The sequence below is a fragment of the Dasypus novemcinctus genome, chromosome 3 (genome assembly GCF_030445035.2).
Source record: "Dasypus novemcinctus isolate mDasNov1 chromosome 3, mDasNov1.1.hap2, whole genome shotgun sequence".
Classification (NCBI taxonomy): domain Eukaryota; kingdom Metazoa; phylum Chordata; class Mammalia; order Cingulata; family Dasypodidae; genus Dasypus; species Dasypus novemcinctus.
In genome coordinates this window covers 53999640-54017078 of record NC_080675.1, presented here as the reverse complement: position 1 = coordinate 54017078, position 17439 = coordinate 53999640, and the positions used below count along the sequence as shown (strand labels likewise).

The window sequence follows — 17439 nt, the reverse complement described above, 5'->3', positions numbered from 1 at the left end:
TCTTAATTACTTCCAAATGCTGTATATAGCTTTCTGCCCAGGAACTACAATGTGTAAAAAATAATGATCAGGTGAAAATAAACAAAAAGATGAAAACAATTGTAAAACTACTGAAGTGGGTGGGTAATTGGATGTATAATATGTGCATTAGGGAAATATCTGTTGATAATTGTAATTAAATAATTTCTGAAAGCTACAATTAACTTGAATTACCTTGTAAAGACTAAATTGAGAACCAACAGGACAGCAGTTGAACTAACACTGATTTAAACATTTAATAAATATGTGCACTTGTAAAATTGGGGGAAGTCAATAAATTAAAATTCAGAACGAATTCTAGCTTTTCCTATCTGAAATAAGCAATTAGAGCACTTGTTTTTTAGAAGTAGTTGATATTTAAAAGGGATTAATATACCATATTATACTTGATCTCTTAGCAGGTGTTATTGAATACAAGTTTAGCATTTTATAATCTTTTATGGATTGACCAGTTTTGAAGAACTATTTTATTAGATTCATCTACAGGACAAGTTTGTTATTCTTTCCACATCTTAGTCTAAAAATCTTATCACAGTTATTAAAAGATTTTCCCATACTGTAAAGGCTCTTGAGAATCTCTTAAACAGGTATTTTCTTACATTTCTATAACACTTAAACATTTACAGAACATCATATATTTATTAAAGTCCAGAATGAATCAATAAAAATTGTTTAAAAGTTTTGAATTGTATCATAATTTTATATTTTAAATGAATATTTTATTTAACGTTTTTAATAAGGGGGCTTCCATCTTTGTCCCTAATCTAAAAAAAAAAAAACTCTAAAAGCAGATGCCAGGCCTCTAACTCTGCTTTTGCTAAGGGAATAACAAGCAGAGGTATATCTCACTTGTTAGCTGATAGTGGCAGGTTAACTTTTTTACCTCATCTGATTACTAATGGCCTCATGTTTATAAATGCATGTTTTCCTAATACATAATAAAATGGCACATGGTATTTTACTTATTGAAGGCTTACACACAAATTGAACATAAGATATGGCTTGGAATTAAACTATGGACCGAAGTTAAGAGAATATAGTATTGTTTCATTATTATTTGTAACAAAGGTACCACACTATGGTACAAAATGTTAATATAGGGAAAACTGATGTGTGTGGGGGGTGATTTGGGAGCTGTACTTTCTGATTCTTCTGTAAACCTACAATGCTAGTTTATTAAAAATTAAAATGGGGAAACAGACTTTGGCCCAGTGGTTAGGGCGTCCGTCTACCATATGGGAGGTCCGCGGTTCAAACCCCGGGCCTCCTTGACCCGTGTGGAGCTGGCCATGCGCAGTGCTGATGCACGCAAGGAGTGCCGTGCCACGCAAGGGTGTCCCCCGCGTGCGGGAGCCCCACGCGCAAGGAGTGCGCCCCATAAGGAGAGCCGCCCAGCGTGAAAAGAAAGAGCAGCCTGCCCAGGAATGGCGCCGCCCACACTTCCCGTGCCGCAGACGACAACAGAAGCGGACAAAGAAACAAGACGCAGCAAATAGACACCAAGAACAGACAACCAGGGGAGGGGGGGAAATTAAATAAATAAATAAATCTTTTAAAAAAAAAAAACGAAAATGAAAAAAAAAACTGCAATCTAGTTGAAATGGAGAGCTTACTAATTTGTTAATAAAAATTCATAATGTTAAACTTATTGTGCTATTATATGACACTCTAGAGCTGAACAAAGTTTTTTTTTTTTAAATATGTAACTCCTGCAATGTATTAGCATTGTAGTATGGAAGACTCCTTCTATATAATGTTCACAGAGAAATTGTCCAAAGTTTGGGAAAAGGCTTTACCAAGGAGGTGATAGTTGAAGGAAGAGATCCCAGGAACAGCAGCATCTACCTCTAGGTCTATCTCATTAGCAAGTAGAACCCAGAAACCTGAATGTCTAATATATCAGAAGGAGAAAAAGCAGATTATAGTTAATATAAATGCAAGAGAATATTTTTTGCCTGTCAATGTTTGGGAGCGGATGTGGCTCAAGCATTTGGGTGCCTACCTCCCACATGGGAGGTCCTGGGATTGGTCCCTGGTGCCTCCTAAAGAAAGCAAGTGGGCACAATGAGTAGACAACAAGCAGACAAGGGAGCCATTGGGGTGAGGGGTGGGGTGTTTGGGGTTTGAATAATTAGGGTAAATATAATTTCTAAGGAAAGTAGTTCTATTTAAATTCCAGTCCAATATGCATGCAGATAAATACATTAATACTCCTACATACTAAATATACAGAGTCGATAAAAATGTGGACCATTGACCATAAGGTGCAGCGGTGCTCAGAGATATATTCACCAAATGCAATGAATGTCTCATGATGATGGAGGAGGTTGTTATGGGGGAAGGAGTGGATGAGGGGGGTGGAGGTATATGGGGACCTCATATTTTTTTAATGTAACAAAAAATAAATACAAAAAAAAAAAAAAGAATGGAAAGAACACAGGAAAAAAAAAAAAGCGTATAAATATCCTCAGTTTTTAGCCTGGCCTGGGTTCCAGAACCAACTGACATGCCTTTTGAATGACCTTGGAGAAAGTGATTTTTCCCTCCAAACTTTCTGTATTTCTTATATGCCTGGAGCTGTGGGGATGGCAGAGAGTAGTGCAGATGAACCATTATGCAATAGCCATTAGTCTTTCTTCTCTGCCTTCTTTGTCCCTTCTGCTCTTCCTTAACCATTGCACAGTCTCCTCTCTGCCTCCCTCCACTAGTTTAGAATGTGTTCACATATGCTAATAGATTTATCTCCACATTATTAATGGATAAGTAGGATTATAAAGAAAAAAAATGAAATTTATATAATCCATTGAGAGAGCAATGTATGTTACATTTTGTCAATTGATAAGCTAAATTTTTCTCTAGGATAGTTAACATCCAGTAGAACTTCTGTCTTGGAACACATTCTTAGACTTGTTTCAGCTGAATATATATACGTACATACATATACATACATGTGTGCATGTAAGTAGAACAAGTAAGCTCTAGAGCACTGGCCTCACGTAGATTTCTATCAGTTTTGTATCTTTCCCCTACCTCCCACCCCAATACTTTGAACTTCCTGAGGGCAATGACATTCGTCTTAGCATCTTTGAATTCCCACTGCCAACTGAAACATGAAAGAAATTTACTGTTGATTTAATGAAGTATCTAAATGTTAAATACGTAATAAAGCAGACTGTCCTCCCACCTAAAACAAAATGTTTGAATGAGTATGCTTTTGCATGTGTGTATTAAAAAGGCATTGTGCAGACAGTGATTTAATCCAAATTCAGCACAGGTGAATTCTGCCCAGTGATTGCCATCTCTAGCACTATGGGAAGAATTTGTTGCCATTTATGACACTATTCTTAAGACACAGTGTCTGTGCTGGACCTGGGCTTCAACCTGTTAGACAAGGAACAGCTGAGGCCTGCAGTTGCTGTCCATCATAGGAACATTCCTTGCAGTTATACTTCAGTGAACTTTAAAGCATCTGGCACACCTATCTTAGAAATTTCCTTCTGGGACTCATTCTACAGCAGGGGTCCTTAACAGAGATCCATGAGCTTGAATTTAAATTCAAAAAGAAACATTCCTATGTGAAGTATTGGTGTGGGTGTGATGTATTTATTAATGCGCAGTATAGTGTGGACTTAGGGGTCCATGGAACAAAAAAGGTTAAGAACCCCTGTTGTACAGTGAGCGTTGTGGCCTCCCTTCTGTTTATCAGAGTAATCCTCATTTTGTTGTTTTATTATGTGGCCTGATATGATATGACTGCCCCATCTCATAAAACCATAGCCTTTGTTATCCCCATATACTGATAAAATGGACTTGCCAACACCCAAAAATTGCGAATAATTATTTTGAAATTTTCCATTAACCATAAAGGCAGAGTGGTATAGAAAAAGTAAGTCTTTGAAGTCTTATAGGCCTGTTTCAAATCCCAGCTCTGCCATTTATAAGCTAGGTTGTCCTGGGTAAGTTGCTTAACCTCTATGGTCTTCGGTTTCCTCTCTGCTTTGTTAGGTTATTATGAGCATGGAATGATACAAAGTTCTAAGTGCGTAGGGTGCCCAGTCAACATTCTTCCCCTTTTATGTCAAAGATTTAGAATGGCCTTTGCATGGCACTGCCTCTACCTATAATTAGAATGTTATGCCTTCAAATTATCAGAATTATATGAATTGTCCATTTGGCCTTGGTTTTGTTGTTGTTGTTTAATTTATTGGAGTAAATTATTTATACTAAACATACATAAACAAGTGTATAGTAATAGTTGTGAACTTATAAAACAGACATACACGTAACATACAGGGCTCTCATACGTCACCTCACTCCACCACCAATACCTTGCATTGTTGTTAAACATTTTAAACTAATGATTAAAGGGCATTTTCAAAATATTTCTAACCAAATATCTTATACTTAGTGTATTTTCCCCCAACCCAGCCTATTATTATTATTATTACTACTACATCATTTATACATGAACATACATAAACAATAAGTGTATAGTAAAAGTTGTGAACTTACAAAGCAAACATGCTTAACATCATATAGGGGTCCCATACATCAACCCACCACCAACACATTGCATGGCTGTGAGACGTTTGTTACAAATTATGAAAGGATATTGTCAAAATCTTAGTACTAACTATAGTCCTAATCTTACATTTGGTGTATTTTTTCCCCAACCCACCATATTATTTTTAAAATATATTTTATGACAGAAATTGTAAACTTACAAAACAAATCAGACACGTGCAGAATTCCCATACAACACCCCTCTATCAACACACCACACCATGGTAGAACATTTGTTACAGATAATGAGATATTATCATCAGACTATTACCAGGTCCATAGCGTACATTTGGCACACCTTTTCCATACTCCCCATTATCACAAAGTACATCTTTGGCATAGATGCATGGATATTACATTATCACTGTTAACCACAGTCCATAGGTCACTCCAGCTGTATTTTTCCCATGCATTCACACCACCCTGCAATAGTGATGAACATCTGCTCTAGCTCACAAAGGACACTCTTGTATCTGTACCATCAACTACAGTTCTCATCCATCTCTGTATTTTTCTGTTTTAGTCCCTACATTATTCTCTAGCTTTCTTTCATTTGACATTTACATCCTTACACTACCCCTTTCAGCCACATTCCCATTTATAAATCAGCTGTTACTATAATGCATTACCAGCAACTCTATAGTGTCCTCATTTTTTAATTAACAGTAAAGTTAATTAAACTACATGCATTAAACATCAGTAGTCCATCTCCTTCTATTTCCTTTAATAATCCACCAGCTACCACCAGGTCTTAAAGATACCTTCCTACATTTTTTTCTAGAAGTTTTATGGTTCTTGCTTTTATATTTATGTTTTTGACCCATTTTAAGTTAATTTTTGTATAAGGTGTGAGATAGGGGCCCTCTTTCTTTCTTTTGGCTGTGGATATCCAGTTCTCTCAGCACCATTTGTGGAATGCACTGTTCTGCCCAAGCTGGGTGGGTTTGACAGACTTGTCAAAAATCACTGACCATAGATGTGAGGGTCTGTTTCTGAACCATCAGTTTGGTTCCATTGATCTGTGTGGCTGTATTTATGTCAGTACCATGCTGTCTTTACCACTGTAGCTAGGTAATATGATTTAAAGTCCAGAAGCGAGAGTCCTCCAACTTTGCTTTTCCTTTTTAAGATGTTTCTGGCTATTCAGGACCCCTTACCCTTCCATAAATTTGATAATCATGTTTTCCATTTATTTTTAAAAGGCTGGGGGAAGCAGATGTGGCTCAAGTGATTAAGCTTCCATCTACCATATGGGAGGACCCGGGTTCAATCCCCAGGGCCTCCTGGCAAAGGCGTACCTGCGCAATGAGCCAGGCCCACATGGTGAGCAATGCAGCAAGATGATTACACAACAAAAGAGAGATGCAGGGGAGAGTCAAGGTGAGAGACAACAGAAACTAGGAACTGTGATGGTGCAAGCAACAGCGAACCACTCTCCCACATCAGATGTCCCTGGAATCAAATCCTGGTGAGGCCTAGAAGAGAAAAAGAGAAGACAAAAAAAAGATCACACAGTGAATGGACATAGCAAAAACAGCAGCAGGGGAGGGGGAGAAAAAATGCTGGTGGAATTTTTATCATGATTGCATTGAATCTGTATATCAATTGGAGTAGAATTATCATCTTAATGATATTTAGTCTTCCAACCTGTGAGCATGAATGTTCTTCCAATTATTTAGGTGTTTTTTTTTTATTATTTCTTTTAACAAAGAGTTGTAGTTTTCTGAATACAAGTGCTTTACATCATTTGTTAGGTTTATTCCAAAATATTTGGGTTTTATCTGTCATATTTTATTTTCACCACTCTTTTGACAACTTTTAGTTACTTTTACTGATAGAATTGTTATTTCTAGACTTTCTTCCAAACCTCTCTATCCTGTCTTTTCTTTTCAGACTACAGTACACTCTTTAGTATTTCCTGCAAAGCTGTTTTCCTGCAAAGCTGGTTCTCTCAGTTTCTGTTTACTGTGAATATTCTAAACTGATCCTCATTTTTGAAAGACAATCTTGCTGGATATAAGATTCTTGGCTGGAAGTTTTTCTCTTGCAGTATCTTAAATATATCGCACCACTGTCTTCTTGCCTCCATGGTTTCTGATGAGAATCGGCACTTAATCTTATTGGGTAGCCCTTATATATTATGCATTGCTTTTCTCTTGCTGCTCTCAGAATTCTCTCTCTGCCTTGGGCATTTGACATTCTGATTAGTATGTGTCTCGGAGTTGGTCTGTTTGAATTTTTTCAGATAGGAGTATGTTATGCTTCTTGGACATGGATATCTATGTCCTTCAATAGGGTTGGGAATTTTTCTACCAGTATTTCTTCAAATATTCCTTCTGCCCCTTTTCCCTTCTCTTCTCCTTCTGGGACACCCATGACACGTATGTTTGCATGTCTTTTGCTGTCATTTAGTTTCCAGAGACCTTGTTCAATTTTTTCCATTCTTTTCTTCATCTGTTCTTTTGTTCGCCTTCAGAGGCCATTTCTTCAAGCTCACCAATCCTGCCTCCTCAAATCTGCTATTATATGATTCCAGTGTATTTTTAATTTCATTTATTGCACCTTTCATTCCAGTAAGATCTGCTGTTTTTCTATGTATGCTTTCAAATTCTTCTTTGTGCTTATCCAATGTCTTCTTAATATCTTAATCTCTTTAGCCATCTCATTGAATTTATTAAGGAAATTTGTTTGAACATCTGTGATTAGTTGTCTCAACTCCTTTATGTTATCTGGAGGCTTATCTTGTTCCTTTAACTGGGCCATATCTTCCTATTTCTTGGTGTGGATTGTAATTATTTGTTGATGTCTTACATTCCAATTATTTTTTTGGTAATGTGATAGTAAAATAGAGAAAAGCCAAATATTAAATCCCCATATTTACTGCAACACAGAGAAGGTAAAAGTTTATGTCAAAGGCAAAGGCAGATTTAGATTTTCATCCAATCAAGCTGACCTGCCCTACTGCTCCTCTTTTCACTTAAATATGCATGTGGGTGTGAGCACACAGAAAATTCACTCACACACATGTATACTCTTGTAACAAATCCTTTTCCTCTCTGCCTTGGTAACTAGGAAGCTGGGAGCTGAAATTTTGACTTTTAAAATTATGTAGAGCCTTTTATGTACAATTCTGGTTATTATCTTTGTACAGTCTTCATTTTACTTGTCTATCCTTATTTTTCTTTGTCTTAATTTATCTTTTTATCTTATTGCATTTTATTATACTACCCTATCCTAGTGTACTGCTACTTATTTTTATTCTATTGTGTCCTTTATTGTTGGTTTCTTCAAATCATCTTTTGAATAAAGTTGGGAACATTTATACATGCAAAATAATGTCATGAATCCACCCTAAGTAATGTTCTGGGGGAAAAATTAAGAGAAAAAGATTGGAGGAAATTTAATATGATTCTGAAGGTATTTATGTCAGACAGTGCCCTGATGACTTCTAACTTTAAGCATTTAATCTTTGTTCAGACACAGCTAACTTTGTTCTGCTCCTGACCATTGCTTTAAGCCATTAGAGTCCAGTTGACTATAAAGAAATGAGAGTCATATCATTAATAACTGTACCAGTTTGTGGCTCAGATTCATGTTGTCTTTCAAATTAGTCACCTTTAGAGACCATTTTAGTGAAGCTATTATAGCTAGAAAAATATTTGGGGGACTTCTTATTGGAAATACCTTCAAAGCTGAGTTAGGAGCCACAGAAGAAGATGAATCTTATAATTGCCTCTACTTTTAAAATAAAACCATTTCATCTAGCTTAATCAACCACCTCCTTTCATGAGGCTCAATTTTAAGAGTTCAAATATTTGGAAGAATATGCTACATGATTTGAAGGCCAGTCACAAAGTGAAAGGAATTCCCAAAATATTTGACCCAATGTCAGAATCATTGGAATAGGTGTGTAGTTAATCAGAGACGACTTTGAAGCTCAATTTTAAGTTCTTGTGTGTTTGTTTTTAAATGAATCTCAATAATAGGCACACCCCATACAGCATAATCCTACATGTTCCTAGGGAGCCAAAATATTTTCAATATCAAGGTTTATTTGAGTTCTGTTTGTACCAAGTGTAAAGATAAGTTTTTAAAATAAAAATAATAATTTGGGGGTCTTTTATAATAAAGATCTATTTTGACAGGAAAATTACAGCAATTGTACCTGTAGTGTGTAGTCTACGATTGGGACTGCTAAAAATGAAGGGAAAATAAGAGTATTTGCACAAGTGTTTTCTTATTCTAATTTGGATATGCTATCAAGAGAAACTAAAAATTATGCTTTACAGGTCATTCTCATTCATACGACAATCTTATGATTATTTGTATTTAATGTTCAATATTTCCTGACATTTTTACTTTAATTATTTTTAGCTATTCACGCACAAAGGCAGTAAGGCTCACATAATTACTCCCCTTTTTATTCACAAAAGACGTGTATTTACCTATTTGCTATAAGGCTTTTCATGCTAGCATGCTGTTACTGTGACAAGACTACTTTGAACACACAGTAGGTAAAATAATATTGTATATTGAACAGTAACCTTAATAACTGAATGTTAATTTAACCAGTAAAGACAAAGTAATTACAATAATAATAATTCTTATCGTTTAATAGCATTAATAATGGAACTCAAATTGGTCTTATATAGCTCATTGGCTCAGTATTCACTAGAAAAATCAACCAGTCAAGATGTAAAGCGTTTTTGCAAAGTTGCAACTGGTTAACAGAAGTCCTAGTAGAGCTCAGTGTGGTATCAGTCTAGTGTTTCAGTGGTATACCTAGTATAGTTGAAATCCAGAATGGATTATTTTTTTAATACTCACTGCCTCCATATGACAAAATTATTTTCGCTAATGATCATAAAAGAAAACAATAATTAGAAAAGAAATGCAGGTACAAAAATTGTTTTTTATTGAATATATATATACATATATATATATATAATCTTAAATACCATGCCAATAAAATTAAATAACATAAATTATAGTAAAAATAAAGGGAAAATGTACTAACACTTTTAACTTACATTAATATATTTTATATGCATATTATAAGAGACAGTGTAGGGCAGAGATGTTTTGGAATAGAATATATAATCTTTTTTTTTTTTTTAGGAGGTATTAGGAAGTGAACTCAGGACCTCGCACACACGAAGGAGGAGCTTAACCACTGAACTACACCCACTCCCCACGTTAATATATTTTAAAAATGGAGAAGCAGAGAATTTTTAACTGTATTGGTTTGTCACAGTAATGCATAACCCCATTATAGTAACTAATAAGCAATTTTTTTAGGAGGTACCAGCGATTGACCCCAGGACCTTGTACAGGGAAACAGGCACTCAACCACTGAGCTACATCTGCTCTGCAATGAGAGTTGGCATTTTTGCTTGTTTGTTTTTAGGAGAAACCCAGTATCAGACCCGGGACCTTGTACATGGGAAGCAGGCACTCAACCAATTGAGCTACATCCACTCCCCAGATAAGCAAATTTTAATAAAAATAAAACATCTGTAAAAGTTCCAATTTAGATAACTAGAATATCACTGACATAACATCCTATTTTCTTGAGTTAGTTTAAAAAGAAATGGCTGACAATGAAAAACAGAAGTATTATTCAAATTTAGTAAAAGACGTTTGAAATAAAATTTGCACTTCTCAAAATAAACATTACACCCCAGAATTAGTATGCTGTTTCACTGTTGTAAATTTTATACATAAAATACATCATGGGAAACGGACTTTGGCCCAGTGGTTAGGGCGTCCGTCTACCACATGGGAGGTCCGCGGTTCAAACCCCGGCCTCCTTGACCCGTGTGGAGCTGGCCATGCGCAGTGCTGATGCGCGCAAGGAGTGCCATGCCATGCAGGGGTGTCCCCCGCGTAGGGGAGCCCCACGCGCAAGGAGTGCACCCATAAGGAGAGCCGCCCAGCGCGAAGGAGGGAGCAGCCTGCCGAGGAATGGCGCCGCCCACACTTCCCGTGCCGCTGACAACAACAGAAGCGGACAAAGAAACAAGACGCAGCAAAAAGACACAGAGAACAGACAACCGGGGGAGGGGAGGGGAATTAAATAAATAAATAAAAAAAATACATCACATAGTTAACTAGCAAATATGGGGATGTTCTCTCATGAACTATAACAAATATATAATACAGGGTATTAATAATATCGGGTGCGTTGGGGGGAAGATACACCAAATGTAAGATATGGGCTGTAGTTAGTAATATTTTGACAATGCTCTTTCAAAGTTCATAAAAAATGTTTTACAACAATGTAAGATGTTGTTGGTGGGGTAATGTATGGGACCCCTGTTTGATGATATGCATGTTTTGTAAGTAAACATCTTTTACTATATACTCATTGTTTATGTATGTTCATATATGAATAATATACTCAAATGAAATTTTTAAATGAAAAAACACAAAAGGACAGAAGTGAAGTAACGAAGTTCTGTCTTCATCTTTAAAATCACTGCACTAAATTGTTCATTTCAGATATACTGTTTAAATGCAGGAATATGTGGTACCACCAGGATCAAAGACAGTAATTGCCCTCAAAACAAGCTTCGACAATTCTCAATTGTTACTTGGTCTTCAAAGAATGGGTACAGCTAAATCAGTGTGTGTGTGTGAGTGTGTATGTGTGTGTATAATTAGGACTTCTCCAAATTAATTTACACGTTGGCTCTAATGTTTCTTAACGGATGACCAAAATGCACTAAATTGAAACTTTCATCTATTTTATTTCAACAATCCCAGCAATTGTTTAGAAATTAGACCAGTGAAATAACATTGTTTAGAATTGTTGGCCATAATGATAATAAAAAGACCAACGTTTGATGAGTTTTATTATTATGTATAAAATCTCCACAGACAATGCATCCCCTTACTGACTGCCTCAGGAGGGGACCACCTGGTCCTTAGCATCATTTCAACCCTGCTCAATAAACCTGCCTCATTGTGTTCGGGGTGTTTTGTTCTGGTTTGGTTTGGGTTTGTGCCAGGTACATCCAACTGCACAATACATTCAGAGATGTGCTGCACCAATCCCAAAGTTAAATGTACATGTTCATCAAATTTCACTTAATGAAAAGGAGATCCAAAGAAATTGTCTACTCTTGAGTGGTATCTAGTAATACAATTAACAATTGTCCATTAACCTCTGTTAGCCATGTGCTTCCCAATGCCTTTATACAGCATGACTACTTCTGTATCATGTCCCACCATTAACATTAGAAAGGCCTTTTTACCCATTTAACTGGAGACAAAACTCAGATCTGGTCTTAAGTGGGCAGTTGACCCTCAGTATTTTTGCTTCCCTAAATGAGTACATTCATAGCCTCCACCCTGCTCCCTTCCCCAATAGTAGAATCCCCGTGCTCCTGCACTCCTAGTTGACTTGCCATTTTTTAGTTTCCTGTCAGCGAATATAATTGAAAGTTAGAGTTTAGAAAGTTACAATCTAGGAAACCCCTTTGAGGGTATTTTAAGAGTTTCAATTGAAAAGCTGCTCAATTGCTGGAGGTGTGAGGCTTGACCAAACCTGATAGAGAGTTACTCTAGCTGACTGGTGCTCTGGAAGACATGGGAATTAAAAACAGAAAGAAGCACACACTAGAGCTGCACCTTTGGTCAAAGTTAACTCCAGGAAAGAGGTTGACCTTCTAAGAGTAGCTTTGTCCTGCTCAGAGAGGCCTCTTTGCGGCATGCACCATTGACCTATTGAACAATTCAGCATCTATTTTTCAACAGCAACTCCATGTGACAATAAGAGGTAATAGAAGGCAATAAAAACAAAAATAGACAAATTGGACTTCGTCAACATTTAAAAATTACTGCACCAAAAGATTTTATCAAGAAAGGAAAAAGAGGCGGCAGACTTGGCCCGGTGGTTAGAGCGTCCGTCTACCACATGGGAGGTCCGCGGTTCATATCCCGGGCCTCCTTGACCCGTGTGGAGCTGGCCCATGCGCAGTGCTGATGCACACAAGGAGTGCCCTGCCACGCAGGGGTGTCCCCCGCATAGGCGAGCCCCACACGCAAGGAGTGTGCCCCGTAAGGAGAGCTGCCCAGCGCGAAAGAAAGTGCAGCCTGCCCAGGAATGGTGCCGCCCACACGGAGAGCTGACACAACAAGATGACACAACAAAAAGAAACACAGATTCCCGTGCCGCTGACAACAGAAGCGGACAAAGAAGATGCAGCAAATAGACACAGAGAACAGACAACCAGGGTGTGTTGGGGGGGGAGAGAAATAAGTAAATAAATCTTTAAAAAAAAAAGAAAGGGTAAAGACAACCTACAGACTGAGGGAACATACTTGGAAATCATATATCTGATAAAGATTTAGTATCTGGAAAATATACAGCACTCCCACAACTCAACAATAAAAAGACAACCCATTTTTAAATGGGCAAAGGAGATTAATAAATTTGTGTATCCAAAGAAGATACACAAATGGCCAATAAGCACATGAAAAAATTCCCAACGTTTTAGCCATTAAGGAAATATAAATCAAAACTACAATGAGATACTACTTAACACCCACTAGGATGGCTATTATTTTAAAAATGGAAAATAAGAAGTGTTGGTGAGGATGCAAAGAAATAGGACCCCTCATACATTGTTGGTGGGAATGTAAAAAGGTGCAACTGCTGTGGAAAGCAGTTTGGCAGTTACTCAGAAAGTTATAGAATTACCATATGCTCTGGCAATTTCTCTTCTAGGTATATATCCAAAAAAATTGAAAGCAGAAACTCAAACATATTTGTACACCTATGTTCAGTACAGCATTATTCACAACAGCCAAATGTGAAAACAAACCAATTGTCCATCAATGAATAAACAAAATGTGGTATATAAATGCAATGAAATATTAGTCATAAAATAAAGGAAGTGCTGATATATATACAGCATGGATGAACCTTGAAGACATCATGTTTAAGGAAATAAGCCAGATAACAACAGGACAAATATTGTAAGATTTCACTTATATTAAATGACTAAAATATGCACATTCAAAGAAACAGGAAAGTAGATTACAGGTTACCAGGGGCAGGGGAAGGAGGATTGGGCAGTCAATGCCTAGTGGGTATCAGGTTTCTCTTTGGGGTGATGAAAAAGTTTTTTGGTTTTTTTTTAAGATTTATTTTATCCCCCCCCCCCCCCACTATTGTTTTGCACCCACTGTTTGCTCTCTATGTCTGTTGTGTGCTCGTCTTCTTTTGAGGAGGCACAAGGAACGGAACCTGGGACCTTCCATGTGGGAGGGAGGCACCCAATGGCTTGAGCCACCTCTGCTCCCACTTGTTGTGTCTTTCATTGTGTCTCTTTGTTGTGGCATCTTGTTGCATCAGCTCACCACGTCAGCCCATCACGTCAGCACACTATCTTGCTCATCTTCTTTAGGAGGCACCAGGAACTGAACTGGGACTTTCCGTGTAGTAGGCAGGTGCCAACTGCTTAAGCCACATCCACTTCCTTGAAAAGGCTTTGATAACAGGTGGTGATGATCGTGGCACAGCATTGTGAATCTAATTAACGCTAATGAATTGTATACTTGAAAGTGGCGAAAAGAGGAAATTTTGTCATATATGTGTTACCACGATTTAAAAACAATGAGTAACCATGGTCAGTGTACTTAATGTCGCAGAATTGTACACTTAAAATGACTAAAATGATTTTTGTGTTATGTATATTTCATCACAAATTTAAAAATAGCAGCAGCCACAATGGCAGTAGTGGCAGGTGTGATTGACGTCAGCATTCTGCCTCACTGGGTGGAAAAGTTAGACCAAACAAAAGCACGTGTGCTTTGAATAATGGTCAGAGGGAGAAGAGGAAAGTCCATTATTTGCCCATTTTTTCCCCAAAATTTGTGCAGCGGTTCAGATGGGTTACATGTCCAAGTGACATCAATATCCTTTATTATTCTCCTTGGATTAAGATGAAATCAAGTAAATTGTTCACTCACTATGACCCAAGTAAAGTTTAACTCTTGGTCTCCAGAAGGACATTTTGAGGATATTTCATTATCACATATTATTTACTTATATTGTACAAGCACATAATGTTCTAGGATGATTGTGAATGCAGATAATTACAATTAGTATTTATTAAGCTTTTGCTATTCATTAATTCCCATACATTTTCTCTTTTAATTCTCCCATTAACGCAGGGAGATATGTTCACTCTGTACCTCCATTTTGCAAAGGAGGACAATTGAGGCTTGGTGAGATTAAATGGTGGAGACAGAAGCTGAGCTCTGGAACCTCTCTTGGGAAACTGCTCTCTTCTCCCTCCAATACTGTGCCATCCAGGACACAAATCAGATTATTTGGCAGTCATAATGAGAGGCTTCATAACCATTCATTTTTCTTTCGTGGTCTTCTTTCTAGCACAGATAACACTGAAGTTAAATTTCTCACAGCATAATCCAGCCCATCATTTTCCTAATTAGGTTGGTGTGAACATTTCTCTGCAATCTTCCATCTTTTTAACCATCCCTTTTGTAGACGGTAGCATTCAGTTGATGTGCACTATCCAGCAAGTCTGTCAACTAGGCTTTGTAGTCATCTGTAAAATAGACTTTCATCCTGACTCCCTCGATTATATTTCCACAAGCACATGACTCACTCAAATTCCATAGGCAAAAGGTGAGAAAAATATAATGTGATTCTTTGAAATGTCTCTTTCAAATTCAGGGAATTTGTAGGGGATAATTGTCAGAAAGTTTAATTGTTACCCTGCCACTTGAGCTTCCCTCGTGTGCGAGGGCACCTGTAGGTGCTAATAGTGAGAAAATTTGACCGTAACTCTCCCATGCTCTCTTCATTAAGCTAATGGAACATTTTCCTCTCATTTTCTCTCCAGGGTGGCAGTAGGAGTACAACCTTATAATTGTTGCTCTTACTGTAATTGGAGGCAGTAGGAGTATATATAATCTTATTGTCTTTCCTATGTGGTGGTAGTTTATTTATGACCTATTGATAATTCCCAACCAGCAGCTGAAAACTCAGTGAGTATTACATTAGCAATCCCTTCCAGTAGAGTGAGTACTAAACAAAGACTATTATTAACCAAAAAGAACACAAACTAGGGATGGTCCGTCATACCAAATATAAACTTCATTATTGCGAAGACTGACCCCTCTGGTTATCATGCTTTTACTTTTTTCACTTGAACTGTGGAGCATTGACCTTTTCCTTTCTTTGGGATGTGTGAACTAAGCTTCATAGGTCATTTTGAGACATTGCACACCTTCTTCAAAGTGGTGGGGAGACCTGTTTTGCCATTGAAATCCTTGGAGTGCAGTGGGTCAGGAGAAGAGAATCACAAGTCAGTGTTCACCACCCTGATTCAGGCCACTGGGCAATGCTGAATACAGTTCTGGATTAGTAGGACCCTGCCCAATAGAGGGATATTGGGATACCCCTGAAACCATTAACCCAAACTCAAGTGGGAGATCTGCTGAGACACAAGTATCTGTCATACCAATCCTGACCTCCTATAACATACCTTGATGAAATAAGCCTTCTATGATCCTTTCATGATGTAATAATCTTTATGACATTGCTGCTCTGAAAATTCTCCACCATCCATGTGTGCATTTGGGCTTCCCTCAAAAGTACCTAAGGAGAACTTTCACATTGCCTATTTTGTTACTTAAAATAATTATATTCAAGGTCTGCTCTTCATTTGTAGGCACAAAATCTCTCCTAAAGTAAGAACACGGAACTCAGAAATGTAATGAATTAGACGGCATCCACAAAAAAATCTACCATTTAGGAGATGTATATATTCCCCCCACAAGGATTTTGAGATCTAAGAATCTAATGTGGGCAGGACTTGTTCAAATATCTGAATTGTTAAACCAACTGCAAATTAGCAATGGTTAAGTACCTATTACTTGGCTAACACAGTGCTAGGAAACTTTACATGCACCATTATTCCATTCTATACTCTTGTAGTAGGTTGAAAAATACCCATCTCCAAAGACAGCCACATCATAATCTCTGAAACAGGCAAATATATAACCTTACAGGGCAGAAAGTGACAGATATCATCTTGAGATGGGAAGATAGCCTGAAATATCTGGTGGACCAAATGTAATTTAAAAGGGTCCTTTTATACATTGCCGGTAGCGCTGTAGAATTGTGCTACCACTGTAGAAATCACACTGGCAATTCTTTAGAAAATGGAAATAGCATTACCGTATGGCCCAGCAATCCCACTTCTTGGTATTGAAAAGAATTGAAAGCAGGTACTCACACTGATATTTGTCCACCAATGTTCAAAGCCACATTATTTATAAGAGCCAGAAGATGGCAGCAACCCAAGTAGCCATCAACCAATGAATGGATAAATAAAATGTTGTATATACACACACAATGGAATATTATTCAGCCATAAAAAAGAATGAAGTCCTGACACATGAAACAGCATGGATGAAATTGGATGGCATTCTGTTCAGTGAAATAAGCCAAATACTAAAGGACAAATATTGTACTATCTCAATTATATGAAACACCTAGAAAAAGCAAACTTCATAGAGATACAGGTTACTAGGGGTGAGAGGGATAGAAAGGCACAGAGAATTAGAGCTTAATGGGTAAAGAGTTTCTGTTTGAGGTGATTAAAAAAAAGTAGGGGAAATGGATATTGGCAATAGTAGCACAATATTGTGAATGTAATTAATACAACTAAATTTAACACTTGAATGTAGTTAAACTGGAAAATTTTGAGTTGTATATTTGTTACTACAATAAAAAGTTTGAGAAAAAAAGTGCAGTCATTGTAAGAGGGAGGCAGGAGCGTCAGAGTCAGAGAAGGA

At 37.3% G+C, this 17439-nt stretch overlaps 1 protein-coding gene across 1 annotated transcript in view; it reads left to right on the top strand.

The window, feature by feature from the left end:
- AP5M1 (adaptor related protein complex 5 subunit mu 1) overlaps window positions 1-9770 on the top strand; it is a 35637-nt gene extending 25867 nt beyond the window's left edge. Inside the window, exon 8 of the mRNA XM_004452974.5 lies at window positions 9721-9770. Within this exon, the coding sequence (XP_004453031.2) occupies window positions 9721-9737 (17 nt within the window). The 3' untranslated portion in view covers window positions 9738-9770. The remainder of the gene's footprint in view (window positions 1-9720) is intronic.
- Window positions 9771-17439: the final 7669 nt, after the last annotated feature.